Source organism: Scyliorhinus torazame, chromosome 14 (genome assembly GCF_047496885.1).
Source record: "Scyliorhinus torazame isolate Kashiwa2021f chromosome 14, sScyTor2.1, whole genome shotgun sequence".
NCBI classification, from domain to species: Eukaryota; Metazoa; Chordata; class Chondrichthyes; order Carcharhiniformes; family Scyliorhinidae; genus Scyliorhinus; species Scyliorhinus torazame.
The window spans coordinates 95,095,428-95,121,541 of record NC_092720.1 but is presented as its reverse complement, the minus strand read 5'-3'; the positions used below and the strand labels follow the sequence as shown (position 1 = coordinate 95,121,541).

At 46.4% G+C, this 26,114-nt stretch overlaps 1 protein-coding gene across 3 annotated transcripts in view; it reads right to left on the bottom strand.

Moving 5' to 3' along the window:
- Positions 1-388: 388 nt before the first annotated feature.
- Positions 389-26,114, bottom strand: part of LOC140389887 (uncharacterized) — a 736,276-nt gene continuing 710,550 nt past the window's right edge. Inside the window, exons 8-11 of one of the 3 annotated variants that reach the window (XM_072474502.1) lie at positions 15,457-15,581; positions 5,791-5,966; positions 5,360-5,428; positions 389-1,611 (exon numbers count right to left, since the gene is read on the bottom strand). In XM_072474502.1, the coding sequence (XP_072330603.1) occupies positions 1,195-1,611; positions 5,360-5,428; positions 5,791-5,966; positions 15,457-15,581 (787 nt within the window). In that variant the 3' untranslated portion in view covers positions 389-1,194. The remainder of the gene's footprint in view (positions 1,612-5,359; positions 5,429-5,790; positions 5,967-15,456; positions 15,582-26,114) is intronic. The other 2 variants (XM_072474503.1, XM_072474504.1) reach the window with 2 other exon arrangements.

Below are 26,114 nucleotides of genomic sequence, written 5' to 3'. Positions count from 1 at the left end.
GGTCACTGTCAGCAGTTAGGAGGGGTTATTAGTCTTTATTTATTTAGGATGGGGAAGGGGTTAGTGGGATTGTTAATTTTTTTAAAGTGATATTTCTGTATATTTGTTACCTTGTGATTGGAGCACAGTAGCACAGTGGTTAGCACGGTTGCTTCACGGCGCCAGGGTCCCAGGTTCGATTCCCAGCTTGGGTTACTGTCTGTGTGGAGTCTGCACGTTCTCCCTGTGTCTGCGTGGGTTTCCTCCAGGTGCTCCGGTTTCCTCCCACAAGCCCTGAAAGACGTGCTGCTAGGTGAATTGGACATTCGGAATTCTCCCTCAGTGTACCCGAATAGGTGCTGGAGTGTGGCGACTCAGGACTTTTCACAGTAACTTCATTGCAGTCTACTTGTGACACTAATAAAGATTATTATATTATTTATTTTGTGCGTATGAAAAATTCTGACTTGCAATAAAAATAATTTTTTAAAAAATGAAAATGTGGCAGCCAATGAGTACACAGCAAACTCCCACAAAAGAACAAATATAATGACCAGGTGTTTTTTAGCTGATGGAGGGATAAATATAGATCATAATACCAGGCCTGCCACCTGAGCCATGCTGACAAATAGAATGCCATTAAACTGTAATAAACAGATCATGATAGTTTTAATAACTTAAACCTGACTTCCTAATAATAGAAGCTAATTAAAATCACTCCAATGTTCTGCAACTACATTTGTACATCACTTAACATAATATTTTTCCTAAACTGGTTTTTCAACAGTATTTTGATGTAAATGGGTTAGTGGAAGTACATCATTTGCAATAACACTGTCATTGATATCTTTATAAAAGTGGAAACATGTTGGATTAATTAACGATACGCACCCCATATCAGGCAAACAAAAACAAGAGCTTTGATTCCTTCATGCTAAATAAAATATGCCAGAGCTATTATGTGATTACATAAGCCTATTAAAAGGCTTCAGCAAATTTTCAAATGGTACTATTTAATTATCCCTGGAATCACTACTAATAGCATTCATTGAGTTAACCATGTCCAAGCCTGCTGTTGAAAAAAGAACAAAGATTTACATAATCTCTTGGTTGATAACAGAAAATATGATTCTTGTGGAAAGTGAAGACGATTGCTTTCTGATACATCTTCCTCATTTAATTTAAAACCTTTCCAAAGGCTCTATTGATTGTCTCTTAGTAACCAGCATACTTTTCTTCTGTACTGCCATCGTCATTTGCTGATAGATTAATGGGATTTTTCTGAGCACTCAGCGGGCCACCTGTCCCAACTTCTTTGCATATTTCATTCGTAATTGAACTGCGCTGTGAACTTCCTCTTGAAGAAGGGGGTGCAAGAGGTGGTACTAGGTAGGTGCCTAAAGGTTTCATTGATTTTACCAACAGACTGGGAGTGTTCTTCTGATCTGTGCGATAACAGACAATTCTTCTATTGTGCATTTGATTTGGAAGCACGGGCATGACTGAAATTGTTTTACACGTCTGGCTGGAAGGTGCAGTTAATGCTTTGGAGGTTGTACAAAGTTTTGTGATGAGCATTTCAGCAGGGTTCTTGTTACGCCCTGTTTTCCATTCTCTGTTTCTTTTCATTTTCTGAATAAAAAATAGAAAGGCGCAAGAAATATTCTGAGTATCATTGAAATTAAAGACATATCCCCGATATACGGTTAACAGTCATGGGTTGATTAATGATCAAGGGGCACAGTAGCATAGTGGTTACAACTGCATATTTTTTTGAGGAATCGTATACTTACCTTAGGAGGTGGTGCAATGAAGGCTGAAATGATTGGGTCTTGGGATGAGAGGATTGTCTTATGGTGAGAAAACTGAATAGATGGGTTGACACTCTCTGGAGCTTAGAAAATGAGAGGTGATCTCATTGAAATATCCAAAATGCCGACAGGTTAGACAATGTTGTTTCCAGTGCTGAGGGAATCTAGGACGTGGGTGCTCTGTCTTAGAGTAAGGGGTTGGTCACTGAACTGAGAAGGATTTTTTAAAATCCAGGGGACTGTAAAGCATTGAAATTGTGGGCGGTGCGGAAGCACTGTTGCTTCACAGCACCAGGTTCGATTCCCGGCTTGTGCGGAGTCTGCATGTTCTCCCTGTGTCTGCGTGGGTTTCCTCCGGGTGTTCCGGTTTCCTCCCACAAGTCCCGAAAGACCTGCTGTTAGGCGAATTGGACATTCGGAATTCTTCCTCTGTGTACCCGAACAGGCGCCGGAGTGTGACGACTAGGGGCTTTTCACAGTAACTTCATTGCAGTATTAATGTAAGCCTACTTGTGACAATAATAAAGATTCTATTAAAAAACATTTTTTTTAAGCTTTTTTGGTGATTATATTCAAGGCTGAAATTGATAGCGTTTGGTCTTTCAGGGAATCGACGGATACGGGGGAACAGGCCGGAAGTGGAATTGAGGCAGAAGATAAGCCGTTGAATGACTGCAGCCTCAAAGGGCCATATAGTCTTCCCCTGCTCTTATTTCTTATGGTCGTATGTAACTGAATGAGTAATCCAGAGATTTGGACTCATGACCTGGAGACACAAGGTCAATTCTCACCGCAGCAGTTGGAGAATTTAAATTTGGTTAATTAAATAAATCTGAAATAAAAAACTTTTAGCAGGCATGGCACCCATAAAATTCCTGGATTGTCGTTAAAACCTATCTCATTCACGAATGAACTTGAGGGGTGGAAATGTGCCAGGCCTTTAGCAGGTCTGACCTCTGGATCTCCAGACCCACAGTGATATGATTCACTCTTAACTGCCTTCTGAATTGGCTTAGCAAACCATGCAATTGTATTCACGGAGGTGGTTCACCACCAACTGCTCAAGGGCAATTGGGAAGAGCACAGTGATGCCCAAATCCCGCGAATGAACACAGGGGTCAGGCTAATGGAAAATCCGATGATGTGGTGCATTGGAGTACTAGGAGCAATGTCCTGCAGTTGTACAGGAGGGTTCATCCTTATAATTTCTATGGGGCAAGTTCTTGACTTCAGGAAATGAGCAATGAGGACAAATTGAGTCTAGGTCGACCTGCCATGTGATCAGATAATTTCCTTCCATTTTAGTTGGACAATAATGGGGTGAAACAAAAAAGAAAGACAGAAACATAACTTAAAAAATGGAATAAGAAAAATTCTTCAGAGTTTTATGAATCTTATGAATTTTAAGAAAGATTCTTGGGGAAAGCTAATGTAAACCATGTTGGGAACATAAAAGATTACACATTTTGTGCAATGTATTATTCCTTTTATATGATATTAATATAACAGCCAATAATAACTATGTTTCCCCATACCATTGACCAAGATCTTATCACTAGCACTAACTGCATGAAAGGTATGGTCTGAATTTTTTCCTTTGTTTAGATACACATTCAGACAGAAAAATGGCACAGGTGTATGTAGTTTGTGGAAGTTAAATTTACATATCAATCTCCAAGGAACAACACATATACAAAATAGCTGTAAAAGTAAATTTCATGACCATTGGAATGTGCACAGATGACAGGGTCATCAGTGTTAGTTGGAGAAATAGTTTTTGGAGCCCTCAGTTTTTGTAAAATCAAACCTTCGACCATAGTCTGTGGCCAGATTTCAATCCATTTCTGGACAAAAAATTTCAAACACAGTGGGCTGGATTGTCTGCAGTCCCGCACCGAAATCGCGGCCGGCGCGGGGGGTGGAGAATCCACTTTCACGCCATAAACGGGCCCAGCGCTGGTTTGGCCGGGACGCGAAAATCAGCATGACCGCGGAGTACGCGCGCCCCCGGGGGGCCATTGCCAGAGGCCCACCCAGCAATCCTCCGCTCCCGACTGGCTGAGTTCCCGACGCCGTGGAACTAACCACCTATTGCCGGTCGAGATTCTGGCATGGAGGCTGTGGACTCAGGGAGGTGGCGGGGGGGGGGGGGGGGGGGGCTCTTATAGGCGGTCAGGGATTAGATCTGCGTGGTTAGATGCTCGGGCGCGCAGCCGATCGGGGGGGTCTCATTTTTCTGACTGGCTCCGCGGTCCGAGTCCGCCATGGAGCTCGGCGCGGCCGATGGAAGTCGCCGGTGTGCGCATGCGCGGATTCCAAACCGGAAGTGCGGGGGCCCGTATCCGAGCTGCGAGATTTACTCCGGATCCCTGCTAGCTCCTTGCAGGGCATTGAATTAGGTCAACCTTTTTCAAGGAATTTCAGGAGTAAAAGTTCACCGTTTTTACGCCAGCGTGGGGACATAGTCTCATTTTGGGAGAATCCAGCCCCATGTGTCCAACAGCCCACGCCTCCACTTTATCCGTATAACCCAGTAATCCCACCTAACTTTTGGATACTAAGGGGCAATTTAGCATGGACAAACCACCTAACTTGCACATTTTTGGGCTGTGGGAGGAAACCGGAGCACCTGGAGGAAATCCACGCCGATACGGGGAGAAACTGCAAACTCCACACCGTCACCCGAGGCCGGAATTTTCTACAAATGCTTCTAAAGATTTTTGGGACTTTTTTCGGGTGCAAAAAGCACCATGCAAATCCAGCATATTCCCTTATGATTATTGTCTGAACCTAAAGACATTATTCACTATGAAAGTGAAACAGGAAGGTGGTCAGGTCCCCATCTGACACCATCCCACCCAATTAAAAGCGCTTTCCAACTCCAAACTCAGGGAGACCATAAAATACCACCTGTGTCACATTACAAAGCAATCTACGTGAAAATCTGAAGTGTTCCACTGTGAGTTTAATGCCGCTTTCCCTGGGTGTTGGACCCAATCGCTAGACCCGGTGTTTAGTGACACTTTTTCTCATGGCAGGGTACTGTCATCATTTCACCCTCCAACCTCCTCCCCCAGCCTTCTGAAGTTAGTTGCCATTTAAGGTAATCAGACTATGGCCAGTTAACAGTCTGTAAATCAATCCACAGAATCAATGTTGAACTGTATGACTGGGTGGAACTGTCTACAGTGTCCCAGTCATCAAAATGACTGCCAACGCAAGAACACAAAGCAAGCAGTCCGGCAAGTTCTATTATTGCGGGCATATATGTGTCGTGCTTGAGTGAGAGAATGTTTTAGAATGCATACTTATTACTGAGGAAAACACATAAATATTCATTAAACAGAACAGCAAATAAAAATGTTAATCTAATTGGCAAATAAATCAACAAGGAAGACAGCATTTAACCCATTTTTGAGAACCCAATGTATGTAAGGATGAAAATGTTTCATTTTTAGATGCATTCCTAGTAATTAATTCTTTCGGGGAACCTGGCATTGAGGAGAACTTGGTGAAACTTAAGTTTATATGTCATGGAGATTAACATTGAGAAACTGAGGAAGAAATACCTGTGCCGTGCTATGAAAAACACATCTCTCGATTAATGCGCTCTTCGGTTTTACCGATGCTGAATCCTTCTAATCACAGAGAAAAGGTTGTAAATTTGGCATTGACTAAGCTATGATAGAAATGTAATTTGTACTAAAGACAAATTAGAAAATAACAAAAAAATCCTGCATTGTGTTTCCAATCTAAACAGGATATTAATATCTTAGTACTTTACATAAAATGGAAGCAATTTTCTGAAATTAACCTTAAAAATTAAAACAAATAACTTCACTAAAGCATAATTAGGATTGAAAGAGAAAAATGTGAGGGAAAAGCATGATTAAGCCATTTGGCCATTCAGATGACTAAAGACAAGATATCAGATCAAATATTTAAAGAACAGTAGATAATTTAGAACTGTGACCTAACATTCTAATTTTAACATCAGTACCTCATTTGACATGTGGATTTCATCATTTGCCTTCTTGGTTGAAATCCCCCAAGGTACCCTGCATTTGTTATTTAATCGGTCAACCTCAGGAGCAGGAAGAACATCGCTTTCACTTACATATGTTGCTGAAGTGGTTTGCTTAAAACACGCAATAGGTTCTTCCAGCAATGTGGAAACTGTGGGAATTATCACAAGATAAACAACATGAAATTTTTTAGGCATCATGCAAATATTAAAATGTGGCTGTTCTGAACAATTCGATCGATTACGTAAAAGATCAAGATGAAGTACAATACAAAAATACAAAGCATATTTTATTAATCACATGTTACTTGGACTGATTCAGTCACCTTCCAGACATGTGGTAACTCCTAGTGTCTTAGCTCTTGAGAAATTGGTGAATTGTCTTCCTTTTCCAACTTCAAGCACAATGATTGATGAAGCAGCATTGCTACCACATGTAAATTTTCATGCAATTTGCACGATCATGAAGTATAGTTTGCCTTAAAAACTCAACTTCAAGGCACAGTGTTTGCTGCAAGGTTCTGATCATACTACTGCAAAACTGCACCTATTACAGAGCAAACTACAACAGTTTGTTTTTACAAAGGGAATTAATGGAATACCTTTATTGTTTAAAATTTGTAACAGCAGGCAGGATTCTTAATACAGTAACATACTGGCAATAAAGTGTCGCTGTCACTCTTGCATGTGTGATGCTAATAAAGTGTTTTTCAATACTTTTTAAACTATAGTTTAATGTTCATTTAATTTTGCAATATTGAAGTCAAAGGGATTCAAAGGGCATTAACAGCAGGATACAGAACTGACTAAGCGACAGCAGAGAGTAGGTCAGTTGCTCCTCAGGCTGGAGGCAAGTAAACAGTGGTATTGCCAGGGGAAGTACTAGTACCACTGATCTTTTTGATGTACGCTAATGAACTGGACTTCGGTATACCGGGCATAAAGGTCAAAATTTGCAGATGACACAAAACTTGTGAATGTTGTAAACAGTGTGGAGAATTGTAGCAGATTTTGGGAGATCACAGAAATGGGCAGACATATAACAAATGCAATTTAATCAGCCTATCAGCAAGTGCAGAGCAAAATCGGATTCTCAATAATGAGTCTTGGGAGCGGCATGGTGGCACAATGGTTAGCACAGCTGCCTCATGGCGCCGTGGACCCGGTTCGATCCCAGCCCCGAGTCACTGTCCGTGTGGAGTTTGCACATTCTCCTCGTGCCTGTGTGGGTCTCATCCCCACAACCCAAAGATGTGCAGGGTAAATGGATTGGCCACAATAAATTGCCTCTAATTGGAAAAAAAAGAATTGGGCACTTTAAATTTATTTTTAAAGATAGTGAGTCTAAAAGAGCGTAGAAACTGCTAACCCACGCTTATCTTGAAGCGTGTGCATGCGAGACCGAGGGCGAGAGGCTGCTGAGGTTTGCAAATCAAGCCACCAGGAGCGGAGCAGGTTTGTGCAGGGCGCCAGCACTAGTGGACCCAGGCCAGCAGCAGTGAGGCGTGACCACTGAATCAAGCCATAAAGTCAGCCACCGAGCAGGCGAGGGGAGCAGACTTGCACCGGGCACCAGCACTAGTGAAGCCAAGCCAGCAATAGGCACCCAAAATCAAGCCAGGAGGAACCGACGAGGAGTGGATCCAGGCCAGCAACAGGTGCGTGATGATTGTGGTAAACCACTGTTACTCCTTTATTAGGTGATGTAAGGTAGGACCTGTACTACAGGTTCGCCGGTAGTCCCTGCCTGCTGGCTCCACCTAGTAGGCGGAGTATAAATATGCGTGTCCTCCATTCAGCAGCCATTTCACTAGCTGCTGAGGCATCTTAGAGCAATAAAGCCTCAGTTGTATCCAACTCTAGTCTTTGTTCAATTGATCGTGCATCAATTTATTGCTCTAAGATTTTCTAAAAGATGGACCTCCGTATCAAGCCAGATTGCCTGCAGCTGGATCCGCAATCAAGCGACGCCAAAAAGGACTTTAACCATGGCTAGCTTGCTTCGAGGTGTATATCAACTCAGCGACCACCCCTGTTCCAGAAGCTCAGAAGATACAGATCCAGTACTCAAGATTGAGCTCCAACGTGTTTCCGCTGATCCAGGGCGCCCCGAACTACGCCGACGCCATGGCGCTTCTCAAAGAAAACTATGCACAGAAGACGAACACGCTCTTCACCAGGCACGTACTCGCCACTCGCTCTCAACTCCCTGGTGAGTCCATAGAAGACTTCTGGCGGGCCATTACAGCCACTGAACATTCGGACCTCCTTGCCTTATGCGGGACGCGTTCGTTACAGAGATTGGGTCGGACCTCATATGCCAAAGACTGTTAGAAGGGGCCACGCTCAATCTAGCTGAGACAAAGAAGCAAGCGCTCTCTATGACGGTCATGTCGCGCAACATTCAGGCCTACCCCCCCCCCCCCCAGCCGCGCGGCCCACCCCTCCTACGCATCGTGGACCCCACAGATGGCCGCCCCATCAGGGGCCTTACCCAGCCAGTACGCCTGCAGCACGCGCCAGCCCGCCCACCCCGGGGGTCCCCGATGTTACTTCTGTGGCCAGCAGAAACACCCTCGCCAACGCTGCCCGGCCCGCGCGGCCCTTTGCAAGGCTTGCGGCAAAAAGGAGCACTTCGCCGTGGTGTGCCAGGCCCGCACAGTCACCGCTATTGCCCCCACCCCCCTAGTCTACACACAAAGGGCGCCGCCATCTTCATCTCCCCGGACCATGCGCGGCTGGTGGGCCCCGCCATCTTCTCCCCCTCAGTCCACGTGTGGCCCGTGGGCGCCGTCATTTTGCAAACCCCTCGCCACCAGGAGCAGACGGTACAGCGCCCAGGACAGGACCTTCATCAGGTCCGAGGTCCAGCAGCTGCTTCGGGAGGGCATCATTGAGGCCAGCAACAGCCCCTGGAGAGCTCAAGTTGTAGTCATTAAAACTGGGGAGAAACACAGAATGGTCGTGGACTACAGCCAGACCATCAATCAGTACACGCAGCTCGACGCGTACCCCCTCCCACGCATATCTGATATGGTCAATCAGATTGCACAGTACCGGATCTTCTCAACGGTAGACCTCAAATTCGCCTACCACCAGCTCCCCATTCGTAAATCGGACCGTCCATACACTGCTTTCGAGGCGGACGGTCGTCTCTATCACTTCCTCAGGGTTCCCTTCGGCATCACTAATGGGTTCTCAGTCTTCCAAAGGGAGATGGACCGTATGGTCGACTGGTACGGTTTGCGAGCCACCTTTCCGTACCTAGACAACGTCACCATCTGCGGCCATGACCAGCAGGACCACGATGCCAACCTTGCCAAATTTCTCCAAACAGCCACTCTTCTCAACCTGACCTACAACAAAGAGAAGTGCGTGTTTAGCACGACCTGCTTAGCCATACTTGGTTAAGTGGTCCAGAACGTAGTTCTGGGGCCCAATCCCGACCGCATGCGCCCCCTCATGGAGCTCCCCCTTCCCCACTCCCCCAAGGCTCTCAAACGCTGCCTGTGGGTCTTCTCATACTACGCCCAGTGGGTCCCAAACTATGCGGACAAGGCCCGCCCACTCATACAGTCCACACACTTCCCCCTGACGGCCGAGGCACAACAGGCCTTCGCCCGTATCAGAGCCGATATCGCCAAGGCCGGGATGCACGCAATAGAGACACTGCCCTTTCAAGTAGAGAGCGATGCATCGGACGTCGCCCTAGCCACCACCCTCAATCAGGCATGCAGACCCGTGGCATTCATCTCCCACACACCTCATGCCTCAGAAATTTGGCATTCATCCGTCGAAAAAGAGGCCCAAGCTATCGTTGAGGCTGTGCAGCATTGGAGGCATTACCTGGCCGGCAGGAGATTCACCCTCCTCACTGACCAACGGTCGGTAGCCTTCATATTCAACATCACACAGCGGGGCAAGATCAAAAACGATAAAATCTTGAGGTGGAGGATCGAGCTCTCCACCTACAATTACGAGATTTTGTATCACCCCGGCAAACTCAACGAGCCCCCAGACACCCTATTCCGAGGTAGATGTGCCAGCGCACAAGTAGACTGACTCCGGACCCTACACGATGGTCTCTGTCACCCGGGAGTCACACAGTTGTACCATTTTGTCAAGGCTCGCAATCTGCCCTATTCCGTCGAGGAAGTACGGACAATCACCAGGGACTGCCAGGTCTGTGCGGAGTGCAAGCCACACTTCTACCGGCCGGACCGTGCGCGCCTGGTGAAGCCTCCCGCCCCTTTGAACGCCTCAGCGTGGATTTCAAAGGGCCCCTCCCCTCCACCGACCGAAACACGTAGATTCTCAGTGTGATCGATGAGTACTCCAGATTCCCCTTCGCCATCCCATGCCCCGATATAACGTCTGCCACCGTCATCAAAGCCCTAAACACTATCTTCGCTCTGTTCGGTTTCCCCGCCTACAACCACAGTGACACGGGATCCTCATTCATGAGCGATGAGGGGTATCGCCTCCAACAGGACGACCAGCAATAACCTCCAGGGAAATGGGCAGGTAGAAAGGGAGAACGGGACGGTATGGAGGGCCGTCCAACTGGCCCTATGGTCCAGGAACCTCCCAGCCTCTCGCTGGCAGGAGGTTCTCCCTGATGCACTCCACTCCATTCGGTCACTGCTGTGCACCGCCACTATCAACACACCCCATGAACGTCTTTTTGCCTTCCCCAGGAAGTCCACATCCGTGGTGACGCTCCTGACTTGGCTCGCAGCTCCAGGACCAGTCCTGCTCCGTAGGCACGTCCGACTCCACAAGGCGGTGGAGAGGGTGCAATTGCTCCATGCAAACCCCCAGTATGCCTACATGGCGTACCCCGACGGCCGCCAGGATACTGTCTCCCTCAGGGACCTGGCACCAGCAGGTACCACACACACACCCCTCCGGCCCGGCGCCACCCTACTCTCCCCTGGCGCTCCCAGCATTAACCCCACCAGGACCATCTGTCCTTCCCCTGCCCACGCCCGATAATGAAGAGGATTTTGGCACACTCCCGGAGTCACCGAACATCGGGCCAGCATCGACATCGCCGCCACCACTACGTTGCTCCCAGCGGAACATCAAGGCACTGGACTGGTTAAACCTCTAACTGGTCTTCAAAAGACTTCAAAAGACATTTTTTTTCTGCTCAAATACTGTAAATATAGATTAATTGCTGTGTATAGTTCTCCACCACCCCCGCCAGACTCAATTTTAACAGGGGGTGAATGTGGTAAACCACTGTTACACCTTTATTAGGTGATGTAAGGTAGGACCTGTACTACAGGTTCGCTGGTAGTCCCTGCTAGCTGGCTCCGCCCAGTAGGCGGAGTATAAACATGCGTGTCCTCCATTCAGCAGCCATTTCACCAGCTGCTGTGGGAGGCCACACATCTTAGAGCAATAAAGCCTCAGTTTTATCCAACTCTAGTCTTTGTTCAATTAATCGTGCATCAATGATGCCGTGAGGTGAGGGAGAGGCATGGTGGCCACGGCAAGTGAGGCAGGCTGCTTTGAAGAGCTCAGGCGAGCGAGGTGAATGAGATTGTGAGAATGGGAAGTGTGAGGGGTGGGGGAGACTGTGTGGAGATGGGGAAGGGGAAAGAGTGTGAGGGTGCGGGGGGGGGGAGGGTGCAGACTTGCAGGGAGGGAGAGTGCGTGAGGGACGGGTTGTCTTTTGGAGAGAGGGACAAGTTTGTGATGGGGCTGGGGGGCCACGGGGTTGGAGAGTTTGTGAGGGCAAGGGCAGGAGAAGACCACAGGCCTGTTTTTCCAAGTTAAAAAGCAGTGGTCAATTTGTGGAATTTTGTAGTTGCCATGTATGCGTTCTGCGGGGCGAGCGTTGGTGGGGTTGAGAGCGGCCTGAGGTTGGGGGTGGATGGGGGCAGAAATAAAGGTGAATGTGGGGCCTCACGAACTGTAAATCCACCTCTGAATTTAATCCAAAGGTATGTATAATAATGCATTGTTTCGGAAGAATGAAGAGTGGCAATGTAAGCTGAATAGTTCAATTGTCAATGTGGTGCAGAAGCAGAGAGACCTTGAGATTTTGGTTATAGAGATTGTTGGAGGCGACAGGAGAAACTGAAAAGCCTGGTAAATGAAAGAATACAACTTTATAAACAAAGACATAGATCCAGATTTCCATCCCCGATTCAGGAGTGCAGAGGCGGGTGATTTCCCAGCATGGCGAGCCTGATCTTTGAAAATCCCCCACCTGCCACAGTTGGAATTTTCAGTCAGGGGAGTGGACTGAAACAGGAGTCAAGAGTGGCTGAACCCCCCGGGGCAAATCCGCAAGCTGGTGGGTATGGAGGCAGGCTGGATGCAAGGCCTAACTCTACCCTGGAATTGTGTTTAAATAAATGAAATGTAATAATAAAACAAAAAACATCGCTCCATACCTCACCTCTCCACCATACACTCCCTATGCCCAATCCATGCCAACCTATGCCTACCCATGGCCTCCATCCACCCCCATGGCCCTACACTACAATTCAGTTTCCCTTCTAATCACTACCTATGGCATCTCACACTCCTATGCAAACGTTACGCACCTTACCCGCCTCATTGTCCCCATACCCCCAATGAAAACATAGCATCAATTCATGCCAATGCATGCCCTCCCCCCCCCCCATCACCCTTTACCCATACTCGCTCTATGCCAACTCACCTAGAATCCTTGGACATCTCCCTGACAGCTATGATACTTCCTGGATAGCTTTGAGAAATTTCATAGTTGGACAGCTGGACAGTTCCAGGACAGATGGACACTTCTTTTACAGCTTGACAGTTGCACTGCTATTTTCCGTAAAAAGTGCATAATCATGTTCACATTTAACAATCCCAAAGGGTTTATTAATTCTCATCCTCTCTGAAAGGTGCCCTGGAGCCCAGTCCAAAGCGGTACTTTACCTTTCCAAAATGGTACCCTGGCTAACCATATGGTTCACAAATTCAGATCTCCTCTTACCTGCTTAAATCTGCACACTCCGGATTCCACACTCTTGTTCTTCCAAAATCCCACTTCAGTGTTGCCAGCTTGAGATTTAAATGGACAGCTCCCTCTATAAATCATGCATGCATGAACTCCAGCCTCATTCCAGTCTTGCACCCATGAAGATGGAAAATGCTAGGTTTGGGAACAGGAGTTAGAAATACAATGCATTTCCAAGATTTGCCCCACGACAGACAGGTTCTCTGTCATGGCGAAAATCCAGGCTATAGAGTGCGAAAGCAAGGAGGTTACGCTAAATGTTAAACACTGCTTAGGTCCCAACTGGAGTACTGTGTCCTGAACTGGGCACTGCACTTTATAAAGAATGTCAAGACCTTAGAGAGGACCCACAGGAGATTGACTAGAATGAGTCGAGCAATAAGAGACTTAGTGGAGAGACTCGAGGAGAGAAGGTTAATAGGGATTTAATAGAGGTGTTAAAAATCATGAAGAGTTTTGAAAGAGTAACATATAGAATATAGAAAATAGAATGCAGAAGGAGGTCATTCAGCCCATCGAGCCTGCACGGACCCACTTAAGCCCTCACTTCCACCCTATCCCCGTAACTCAATAACCCCTCCTAACCTTTTTGGTCACTATGGGCAATTTATCATGGCCAATTCACCTAGCCTGCACGTCTTTGGACTGTGGGAGGAAACCCACACATACACGGGGAGTACGTGCAGACTCCGCACAGACAGTGGCCCAGCGGCAAATCGAACTTGGGACCCTGGCGCTGTGAAGCCACAGTGCTATCCACTGAGTAAATAAGGAAAAGTAGAAAGATCACTAACTGGAAGAGACAGAATTAAAGTAATTGGCAAAAGAACCAAAGGCGACATGAGGAGAAATTTTATTGTGCAGCGAGGAAGGGTGCCAGAAGTAGATTCAATAACTTCCATTATTTGAAGGGGGAAACTTGTAGGGCTAATGGGGAAAGGGCAGGGGAAATGGGACTAATTGAATAGATCTTTCAAGAGTCAGAAAGTCACAACGTGTCAAATGGTCGCCATCTGTGCTGATTCCATGGTCCTTAAAGAATAACAATACTTTTAATTATTTTTGAAAATATAATTTAATTAAATTACCATATTCTGAAGAGACTGTATTGTTGGTATGTAGGGTGTTAGACAAATCTTATCTGAACTACTGTACATAGTTCTGGTTATTAAAACATACAAGATATGTTATGCTCCTGAAAGGGTAGGAACAATAGCAACAAGGAAGTTTTTAGGCACCACATTTTAAAAAGTTCAATATTATCTACAACATTTTGGGGGCGATTCTCCGAGCCCCGCGCCGGGCCGGAGAATCGCCGCAACCGCGCCACGACGCCGGTGTGTGATTCTCTGAGGTGCGGAGAATCGGCGCTGTCATAATATACACCAGAATATCATGGTGCAGACACACACTGATGGACACACAGTGAGACCAATCAACATACACAACACCGCAGCCAATCACCAGTGAGAGCACACGCACTATAAAGACAGGGGACATCAGAGTTCCCGCTCATTCGAGTAGCAGCCAGCTAGGAGCACAGAGCTCACAGCCTGCAACACAGACATTCACCATGTGCTGAGTGCATCAACTGGTTAGGACAAGGCAAAGGTCTTTAGTTAAAGCTGGTATCGTATTTACCCACAGTTCAAGTATGTTTAAATAGTTAACCTTATAATAAAATAGTGTTGCACTACTTCAAGTGTTGGTGACCTGTATGTGATCCAGAACACCCAGCACATTAGGCGCCATTTGCGCCGGCGCATTTGATGTGGCGCTGGCTGCGGGCCGCTGGTATCGGCAGGGCCGCCGATTCTCCGGCCTGAATGGGCCGAGCGGACGCGCGGATACGACAGAGTCCCGCTGGCGCCGTTCACCCCTGGTCGCCGCCGGTGGGAACTCTGCGCGAAGGGTCAGGGGGCAGCCTGTGGTGGGGAAAAGCGCACCTTCACTGGGGGGGGGGGCCTCCGATAGGGTCTGGCCAGCGATCGGGGCCCACCAATCGGCGGGCCGGCCTACCCCCCCCCCCCGGGCCCCCCCCCTCCCCCCAAGGCCTACTTTGTTGTGTGGCCGGCCCCAGAATCCCCACGCCATGTTGCGTCTGGGCCGGCGCGCTGAAGAAGTCCTCCGCGCATGCGCAGGTTGGCGCGGCCCAACTGTGCATGCGCGGGTTCGCGCGGCGCCCATTTGGCACTGGGAAGGGAGGCTGGAGCTGCGTGAACCACTCCAGCGCCGTGCTGGCTCCCTGTGGGGGACAGAATCGGTCATCCCCGTGTCCGTTTCACGCCATCGAGAGAAACGCCCCCTTTAATTTTGAGAACTTAACAAAAAAGTTTAAACTAGTTCAGCCAAATTTCTATCAATGGTGACCAATTCATTGAGAAGGTAAGTCATGTGGAATATTTTCCTGCAAGTATAATAGAGTTGTGGAGTAATTTGCCATTCGGGGCAATTGAAGAAGGCACTATGGATACATTTCGGAGAGAGAATGAATTCAAGGGCGTAATGGGGAGACAGGGTGATCTGGTTCCTTGCTTCGAATAACTGAGCTTTTTCTGCTCATATAATTGATTCATAAATCATCCATCTGTATTACGGACACAATATATCTCTCGTTTAATATAATTGAAAGCATCATCTACCTGCGTCTGTGTGGATCTTTTTACTTTGCCCTTTTCCATGATCAGCCATAAAATGAACATGTGGTTTGTTACGACAGACGAATAGACCATGTTTCTCCACAGCTTTTGAATCCAAGTAATTTGTACTAAATGCAAATCAAAAAACAAGCAAATTAATAAAACATGATCATGAAGGAACTTTACATTAAATATATTACTTAACTATAGACAGCACAAAACTTGGCAGCATTGTGAGGGCAGCATAAAATGTCAAAGTATTGTGAACTGTGAGGAGGATAGTGTAGAACTTCAAAAGGACACAGACAGGTTGGTGGACTGGACAGACAAGTAGCAGATGAAACAATGCGGAGAAGCGTGAAGTGATTTACTTTGGTGGGAAGAATGCAGAGACAATCTGAAATAAAGAGTACAACTCTAAAGGTAGTGCAGCAGTATGAACCATCTACAAGATGCATTGCAGCAACTCATCAAGGCTCTTTCGACAACACCTTCCAGACCTACAACCTGTATGACCTCGAAGGACAAGGGCAGCAGACACATGGGAACACAACCACCTGCAAGCCCCCCTCCAAGCCACAAACCATCCTATCCGAGAACTATATCACGGTTACTTCACTGTTGTTGGATCAAAATCTTGGAACGTCTTTCCTAACAGTACCATCGGTGTATCTACATCACATGGACTGCACCGGTCCAAGAAGATGGCTCACCAGAACTTTCTCAAGGGCAATTAGACATGGGCAATAAATGAGTGTAGTGCAATGTGTCTCATGAAGAGACTCTGAGTCTTGTATAATTCAACAGTGAGTGGTTATTTACTACTCGTAACTATATACGCATATAGAGTATAAGGCCTAAGCTAGGAGCTCTCTCCATGCTTGCCTCTACACATGTCTCTGTCCAGTACAAGTCTGTCCTCTAGACTCGGGTTATGTGTTTCTTTACATCAACATGTGTGTGGTTTCTTTACATCAAAATGAGTGTGTAATCCTCACTATGCCAAACCTTTATACACCACCCCCCAAATCTTTATCCGACATATTTACAATGCATTCCTGTTGCACAACATATTTTTACATTACTCCTAATACCCCTTCTCCCCCCACTCAAGTCTCTGTGCTTACAGGTTCAGGCAGTCTGGAGGCTTTAGAAGCCATCCAAACATCGTCTTTACAACAGTTGGAGGAGCGGTAGACTCTAGTTCTGAGCAAACCTTAATGAATAGGAGGTTGTTTGGATGTGATTGTTCTGGCATTTCATTGGTTGATCTTAATTCCTTTTTTCATTCTTGGGTTGACCATTCCTTCTCAACTCTCCACCTGGTTTAATCGACAGTCATTGGTTTACCCCATCACTTACAGGGAGAACAAACTCGCAGCGAACCTACGGTGCTCGTTCTGTCCTTCTTCCTACATGTGGTTCACTGTAATGCATGTTGGGATGGATGATGTCTCTTCCTGTTGTAGTTTTCTGTGCAATGATGTGCTGCGGTCAGATGATGGCTGCTTCTCCAATCCGGCATCACCTGGCTAATGGTTACACTGGCCGGAGGTTGCAGTGTCTGTGTCATGGTGTCTTTAGATATCTTACCAAAGCCAGAAGGTTGAGTCTCTTCTTGCTGCTTGTTCATCTCTTGGCTGTCTTCCAATCGAGTCATGGTGGTAACCATGTGAGTGGTTGGCTAGTCTGGCCAGCAAGGAGCTTCTGGCATCACCAAAAGAAACGGACAAACCGGCTCTGCAAAGAGTGAAGACAATTTTGAGCTGAAGTCCCAGTCGAGTTTATCTTTTGCGGCTCTCGGGAACTTCCAGTTCTATGCCATTGATGGCGGAGGTTGGTTTGACGTCTTCTGCCATTTTAAGAAGCTTCGGGGCAACACAGGCATTTCTGCTCAGAAGAAAAAAAGACTTATTACGGATGATGTTCATGACTTCAAAGATTTGTTTGCCGCCATACTTCAATGGCTCCAGAATCATGCCTATTCTCGGAAGTTGGATTCCTCCAGGCCCATAGAGCGATGTGTCTGTCGTTTGTGGCCAGAGGTCTCTCAGCCAAGATCCCTTGCCCGAGAGGACCATAACACTGCTCCTGTGTCCAATTTAAAGTTTGTGAGGTGACCATTTCCCAGGATGCCCACAAATGATCTTTGACCTCATCCAAGAAGCACAGTTATGTTTATTCTTGCTGTGGTACCTTGACGTCGTGAATCAACTTGGAATTTGCATAGTTTTCCAAACTGTCCTTGATGGTTTCAATTAAAACGTTATTCTGAGACTATTAGACATTAATCATGGGCACTATCTAACCAAAACAATATCAGAGTCTGCTCTGGGCAGGATTAGTGGGGTGACCCCGCTACCTAGCAGCACTCTGATACTATTTTGGACCCCGATAGGGAACGCCCCCTGAGGATGGACTTTAGCATAATTTCCTGCATTGAGGAGCTCCAACGAGTGGCGCTCCTCAGTACAGGAAGAGATCCGGATGCCATTTCCCCCCAGCGCGACCACCTGATCACCGCAATACACCCATAAGGAGGTCCTTGGTCCCATGCACCCCACCTCACACAGGCTGGGTGCCTCCGGGACTGATTCCCAACACAGGCAAAATGCCAGCCTGGGCACCCTGGCAGTGCCAGTCTGGCACCCAGGTGACACTGCCAGGAAACAAGGGTGGCATTACCAAGGGAGCCAGGCGGGCAGTGCCAAGGTGCCCAGGTGGCACCAGCAGTGCCAGGGTGCCATCCTGTCCAGAGGCCAACCACTCGGGGGCCTCCAATCGCCTAGGAAACCCCTCAAGTGCCGTTCCACCTGGTCCCCGTTTGTGCAGACCAGTGCTGAATGGTAGCCGGCTGGGGGTCTCCTCGGCAAGGCCAATAGATTCCGGGTGGCTGTTCCAACCGGGGTCAGTACGGCTAAAGGGGTCTTATACTCACTGAGGCGTGCAAGACTGGGTCCTGCCCATCCAGATCGCAATGTCTTGTGAGATCTGGTTAAATCTCGTGAGGCGTCACAGCTGTTGGGAATTCCGGGGGAGTCCTCTCCTGGGATCTACCGGCCACGTCCCCCTCTGATTCTGGCGGGACGCAGCTCGTATATTGTGCCCCGTATCTGTGAGGTCCTCAGTGCTGGCATGGTCTCCTACCCTCTAGTGGTATTGCTTTGCTTGGCCTGAGGTGCCTGCTCCTCTGCTGTTTCACTAGCTTGACAGCGGGGGTTGCTCTGTACCATGACTTCCTTTCATCCCTGTAGTTGGATCTGTGCTGTAAACAGATTTCGGATTGCCTGACAACCTGAATGTCCTTTTCATCTGAGAGTGCATTGTCCGCCACCCCAACAACAATTATGTCCGTAATTAGCTCTGACTTCAGGTCACTGTCATCACAGCCTTCATCCATTCTGACCAGTTCATTAATGAAGGAGTGAATAGGTTCGCCTCGCTTTTGTATTCATTTGTTAAACTTTGCTTTTTCAGGATCTTGTCACTATTCAAATTAATGGCTGTGTCAAATGATTTTAAAAGTTCATCAAATTTTGCTGAGGATTCATTGGTTCCTTGTTTAGAAACAAAGAAAATAGGAGCAAGAGTAGGTCTTATGGCTCGTTGGGGCTGCTCCACCACTCAATATGTTCATGGCTGATCCTCTATCTCAACAACATATTCCCGTGGTCTCCCCATACGCCTTGACAGCTCTAGAATCTAGAAATCTATCTAATTCCACCTTAAATATATTCAGTGGCTTGGTGCTGAGCCTTCTGTGGCCGCAAATTCCACAGGTTCACCACTCTCTGAGTGATGATGTTTCTCCTCATCTCAGTCCTAAATGGCCTACTCTGTATCCTGAGACTGTGACCCCTTGATCTAGAACAACCACCCCACACCCTCTCCCCTTCGCACAAACAGAGGAAACAGCATCCCTGCAACGAGTCTGTCCAGTCCTGACATACATTTCAATTAAATCCCCTCACATTCTTCTAAAGTCTAGTGAATACAGGCCTAGTTGCTCAATCATAGGACAATCCTGCCACCCCAGGAATCAGTCTGGTGGACCTTCACTGCACTCTCTCTATGGCAAGTATATTCTTTCTTAAGGAGACCAAAACTGCACATACTGCTCCAGGTGTGGTCTCACCAAGGCCCTTTACAACTGCAGTGAAGCATCCTTGTTCCTGTACTCATGTCCTCTTGCAATGAAGGTCAACATGGCATTTGTCTTCTTAACTGCTTGCTGCAACTGTATGCTTGCTTTCTTTCAATGATCGGTGTACAAGGACACCCAGGTCCCGTTGTACATCAACATTTCCCAATCTATCACCAGTTAAATAATACTCTGCCATACTGTTTTTTCTACCGACGTGTATAACTTCAAATTTAGCCACATTATACTGCATCTGCCATGTCAGCAACCACTCAGTCAACTTGTCTAAATCACCTGGAAGTCTCTTATCATCCTCCTCACCACTCATATTTCTACAAAATGTCATGTTATCAGCAAACTTGTAGATATTACATTTGGTTCCCTCACCAAAATATTGATATATATTGTGAATAGCTGCATACTGATCCCTGTGGTACCCCACTAGTTACCACCTGTCACTCTGAAAAAGACGAATTAATTCCTACTCTCTGTTTCCTGTCTGTTAACCAATTCTCAATCCATGCCAATATATTACCCCCAATCCTGTGTACTTCAATTTTGTGGGACTTTATCAAAACTTTCTGAAAATCCAAATACACCACATCCACTGGTTCTCCCTTATCTATTCTGCTAGTTACATCCTCAAAAAAACTCCAGAAGCTTTGTCAAACATGATTTCCCTTTCATATGTCGATGCTGGCACTATCTAATCCTAAAATAAGTGTCATGATATCACATTTTTATAATAAGACTCCAGCAATTTATCTACTGCTGATGTTAGGCTAACCGGTCTGTAATGGCCTATTTTTTCCCTCCCTTCTTTTTTAAATAGTAGGTTTCTATTTGTCAGCCTCCAATCTGCCAGGACTGTTCCAGATTCTACAGAATTTTGGAAGATGTCAACCAATGGATCCACTATTTTCATGGTCACCTCCTTTAGTTCCCTGCGATGTAGATTATCAGGTCCCAGGAATTGATCAGCTTTCAGTCCCATCAATTTCTCCAGCACTGTTTTTCCAGTAATTCTAATTTCCTTCAATTCATCCTTCTCAATAGACCCTTGGTTCCCTAATTTCAGGGAAGTTCTTTGTGTCTTCCTCCATGAAGACAGAAAAAGTGGTTGTGAGGCCCTTCTTTGCTCTGTATTATAAGTTTTCCCACCTTGGACTGGAAGGAACCTACACTTTCCTTCACAATCTTTTTCTTTTTATATATTTATAGAAGTGTTTATAGTCCACAAGTTTACTCTCATACTCTATTTCCCTTTTTGCCTGTCCTTCCTAAATATCAAATACCCCTAACTATTATATCATTGGCCAATGGACCTACCAGATAAAGCAGTGTGTTAACCCAGTTTCTGTCTTTCTGTCTAGACTTGAAGCAATCATGTGCCTAAGGAATCTCTATCTTCAATACCCCTAACTTTCTGATTGGCCTGGACCTTGGATGAGTCCAAACTGGCCTAGTAAGGTAGAATTTTGATCCATGGTCATTTATAATTAAAAATGCTGTTAGGAAATACAACATGTTGCTGCCATACCCTTTTTCTCATTGAGATTTCCCAAGCTCGTTGGTTTTGGTGGGCTCCCGCAGTAATATTAGTTTGCAAATTTGTGTTTCAATTTCAGCAATGACTCAGTGAATTGACATTTCTGCGTCTTCCCCACACTATCTAAGTATTTTTGGGTCATGAAACTTTCACTGTGGGTGCGATTCAGTGTACTGAAGTTAAGTCCGCAGAACGGCATAATGAGGTGTTTCTCTGTGGCTGCAGCGCGAGAAACATTCCTCTACCACATTGCACTTTGCTGTTTATTTTGGCCAAGAGGAGTTTCTTCCCACCAAGGCCGCATTTAGAGGGATTTCCTGCTGTCAAGCTTCAAGACTCCTCACAGATCGGGGTGCCATTTTGGAAGGTAGCCCCGATCTTCACCCACCCCACACTTTTGACCCCAAACCCTCACCCACCCCAGGAACCCTCTCACCACTCCTCTACATAGGCAAGGCCGCCCTGCCCAACCTGCCACCTGAGCACCCTGACACTGTCATCCAGGATGCCAGTCTGACAATGCCAGGGTGCCACCCTGCCCGGATCAGCTGCGGGTCGCCAATGGCCTAGGAGAATCCATCCTACCCAAGGTGCCATTACACGTGATCCACATTGTGTTGACCAGTACCAAACAGCAGCGTGGCGAGGTGTCCTTGGCCACTGAGTCCCAGGCACTGAGTGAATCTGGTATCCGGGTATTTAAATGAGCCATTAAATATCCGGATTGCGCCGAGCGGAGTGAGTCGGTTGACTCGCGATCGGCGCCCGATTTGGAGCCATGCCGGGTGCAACGGGATCGCTGAATCATACCCTGAGTCTTTTAACTGCTGATTATTTGTTTAATTATATTATTCGATCGAAGTGAGCTCGCCCACCATGTGGTCAGGTGCTGCCTCTGAACTCAAGCTTTTGGTGGTGCATTTTAAAATGGCAATTCTGACTGCTGCTAAGCTTTTTAAAACTTGTTCCAGCCAACAACATGAATATTTTTAGCATATCTCTGCTATGCCCTCTGACTTTGCACTCTTTGGGTATTGAAGTTGGACTTCCACGGGATTCAATGGAGTCTTTTGCTGCAGTGTGGTGTTTTATTTCTGCCGTTGAAGCCTTTCTCTGGTGATTTCCTTCTGACCTATGCTTCTGGTGTGTTTTGTCCGATTACAATGCTGCTTTTTCAATCTTCTAGGTTTTAAATTTGTACTCCAGCTTCTGTGAGGTTCTGGGGTGTTCCAATAGCATCCACCATTGTAAGATATTGTGTGTTATTCAATAGATATGAGGAAGAAGTTCTGAGTCTTGCATAGCTGAACAGTAAATGTTTATTAACCACTCAACTATGTATATGTATATAGTATAAGTTCAAAGCTAGGATTGGTCTCCATGTTTGCCTCTACACACGTCTCTATCCAGTACGAGACTGACCTTGAGCCTCGGGTCATGTGTTCCTTTACATCACACTGTGGGCGGTACTGTATCCAGTCCCATATTGACCCTTTATATGCCAGATTCTTATTCTACACAAACATCACCATCTCCCGTGAAATAACTTTGAAAAATAGAGAAGTTGGGACTTTTAAGAAGATAAAGTTGAGAGGAGAATTGAAAAAGGTGTTCAAAATTGTGATGGGTCAGAGTAGAGTAGGTAGAAATTGTTACCATTGGTGGAAGAATCGAAAACCAAAGTCACAGATTTAACGTAATTGGCAAAGGAAATAACAAGGACACCAGGAAATCTGTTTTACACAATGAGCCAGCGCCACACTGCCTGAGAGCGTGGTGGAAGTAGATTCAATTGAAGCATTTGGAATGGAACTGCATCAGTATCTGAAAAGGAAAAATGTGCATGGCAATAGGGCGCAAAGCAAATTGCTCCTACAGAGGGCCAGCACAGTCACGAGGGTTGGGGCAGATTCAATGGGCCAAATGGCCTCCTTCTGCACTGTAGAGATTCTATGGTTCTATCGGATAGGCTGAATCGTCTCCTTCTGTACCGTAACTATTCTACGATTTTATTAACAATTGCTTACACAGATAAAGGCTAGAAACGAAACAAGGAACCTTTGTTTATACATAGCTGTTAATTCCAACATCTTATTGCACATATTGTCTTAACCTGTGCGGTAAACATCAAGATGTCTCCCTCATTAAAATTAATGATGTTTTTTTTTAGACATTTGCTGCTATTTTAAATTCGTATGATACACTGCCAAATCAATATCTCAATCTTTCTTTTTGTGAGCAAGTGCTGTTTCTGCATGTAGAGTTTCTGCTGGCACATATACTGCATTCAATTTTGATTGATATGTACCCTGATGCAAAGTATTTCTACCTAGATAATTTTCCCTCATTCAATTAATTAAGGAGGATAAGCAGGCAATCTGCCTAGAATAAAAAAAATGTTCCAAGTCAGTTTCCTGAGCTAATTGTGCGTGTGTTTTGTTTTTAATTCATTCTCGGGTTATGGACATTGCTGGCAAGGCCAGTATTTATTGGCCATATGTAGAATCAAAAGGATGGGTTTTCTTCTTGAACCACTTCAGTGCATGTGATAAAGATATTCCCACACTGTTGGAGAGGAGGTTCCAGGATTTTGACTTTGTGTCTATGAAGGAATGACAATATATTTCTTGGTTGGAATGGTGTATGGTTTCGAGGGGAACGTGAGGGTAGTCATGTTCCCTTGTACCTGCTCCATTTGTCCTTCTTGGTGGTGGAGTCAGTGGTTTGGGGAGGCATTGCTGGAAAGCCTTGATGATACTGCAGTGCCTCATTTAGATTGTGCACCAGATAGTCATGATGTGCCAATGGTGCAAGGAACTGGGGCGAGATTCTCTGACCTCCCCCCACCGGGTCGGAGAATCGCGGGGGGCTGGCGTGAATCCCGCCCCCGCCGGTTGCCGAATTCTCCACCACCGGAGATTCGGCGGGGGCGGGAATCGCGCCGCGCCGGTTGGCGCCCCCACCCCCCGCGATTCTCCGGCCCGGATGGGCCGAAGTCCCGCCGCTAAAATGCCTGTCCCGCCGGCGTAGATTAAACCACCTACCTTACCGGCAGGACAAGGCGGCGCGGGCAGGCTCCGGGGTCCTGGAGGGGGGCGTGGGGCGATCTGGCCCCGGGGGGGGGGGGGTGCCCCCACGGTGGCCTGGCCCGCGATCGGGGCCCACCGATCCGCGGGCGGGCCTGTGCCGTGGGGGCACTCTTTCCCTTCCGCCTTTGCCACAGTCTCCACCATGGCGGAGGCGGAATAGACTCCCTCCACTGCGCATGCGCGGGAATGCCGTCAGCGGCCGCTGACGCTCCCGCGCATGCGCCACCCGGAGATGTAATTTCCGCGCCAGCTGGCGGGGTACCAAAGGCCTTTTCCGCCAGCTGGCGGGGCAGAAATTTGTCCGGCGCGGGCCTAGCCCCTCAATGTTGGGGCTCGGCCCCCAAAGATGCGGAGCATTCCGCACCTTTGGGGCGGCGCGATGCCCGACTGATTTGCGCCGTTTTGGGCGGCAGTCGGCGGACATCGCGCCGTTTCCGGAGAATTTCGCCCTGATGTTTAGGATGGTGGATGGGTGGTGATTCAGGGATGGAGTGAAGCAAAGAACATAAGATATATATTGGACTTATATTGGAAAAAGAGTGTGCAGTTGCTATTAGACAAATTACGTGGATGTGAACTGTTGGTCAAATAAATGCACTGCTGTTGTCCATGTAACATGCACTTGCACCATTATGGCACAGATGGCAAGTTTATGCTATTCTTGGACAAATCACATTAAAATATCTAGTTACTGTACAAATTATGTTCTTCTGCAAGACTGTTGGGTAATCATGTGGCTCTGTCACTTAGAGCATACCTATACATTGGAATGGGAAATCTTTGTGTGCATCATATGAATTTGTGCCTTTGTGTGTTTTGACTACATTGACCTGGATCTGATCAGGTTTCTTGGGTGTGTCACTCCTGGCAAGTGGGCGTGCCAATTATAGCATGCAGATTTTATATGTTATGTAACGAATCAAAATGCAGCAAGAGTTTATTTAGTCTATTAAGCAAAGAATAGTAGACCTCTGCCAAGAGTTATGTGATAACTTGGATCAGATTCTTCAGGGCCAACACTATTTAAGTTACCGATACCTACTTTACGTATAAATATTTTTCAAAACCATGGATTATTGCAATATAAATAGATTAGAGCCATGTGCCCTTGATGCAGATCGCAAAAGCTGTTTTATATGAAACTATGCAAAAGTGTAAAGGATTTTTCCTATTATCACAGCTAAAATGACATTTTTTTCAAAATACTTCCCTCCACCTTTTTGGATTTTCCAGATCCAAAATCAAATACGACTGTGACTGATAGGGTGAGCAAGTTTCCAGTTCACTATTAAGGTTGCTCTGTAACAATTGTCAAGGAACATTGAAAAGTGGGTCTGACTGACTCACCCATCCTCCACAATACCAAGAAAATGCCCCATCAGAGAAACAATCACTGAGTATATATATGTTTAATGTATATATGTCAAACTATGAGCGCAGTTGGAATCCAATTCTGTAATTGAAAAACTATTATTTTGTTAACATGCAGATAGTCTGTGATGTCAATATCACTTCCCAGGAATCTACCAGGAGGCTTTTATTCTGGCTAATTACCCACCTTCAGGGAATTCATGATATACAACAGCTTGCAGCACTGGCTTGTTGATATATTGCCTTGTTTCATTTCATCTGTCTGAGTGTAGTCAAACCATTTACCTTTCCACACAGTTTCTTGGTAAAATTGATGAGGCTGAGAACAAAGGTGAAGGGACACTATCAAGGTTGAAAAAAAATAGTTTATCAGTAACTATTAATTTGTCGATGCCAAGCATTGGTTTTAAACCCTTGAAAATTGCTGCTGCAAGGAGAGAAATTGAGGGAACCACCAGGTTTCACAGTGGTGAGGTGCTAATGAAAGGACAAAGTAGAATGTGAAACAAAA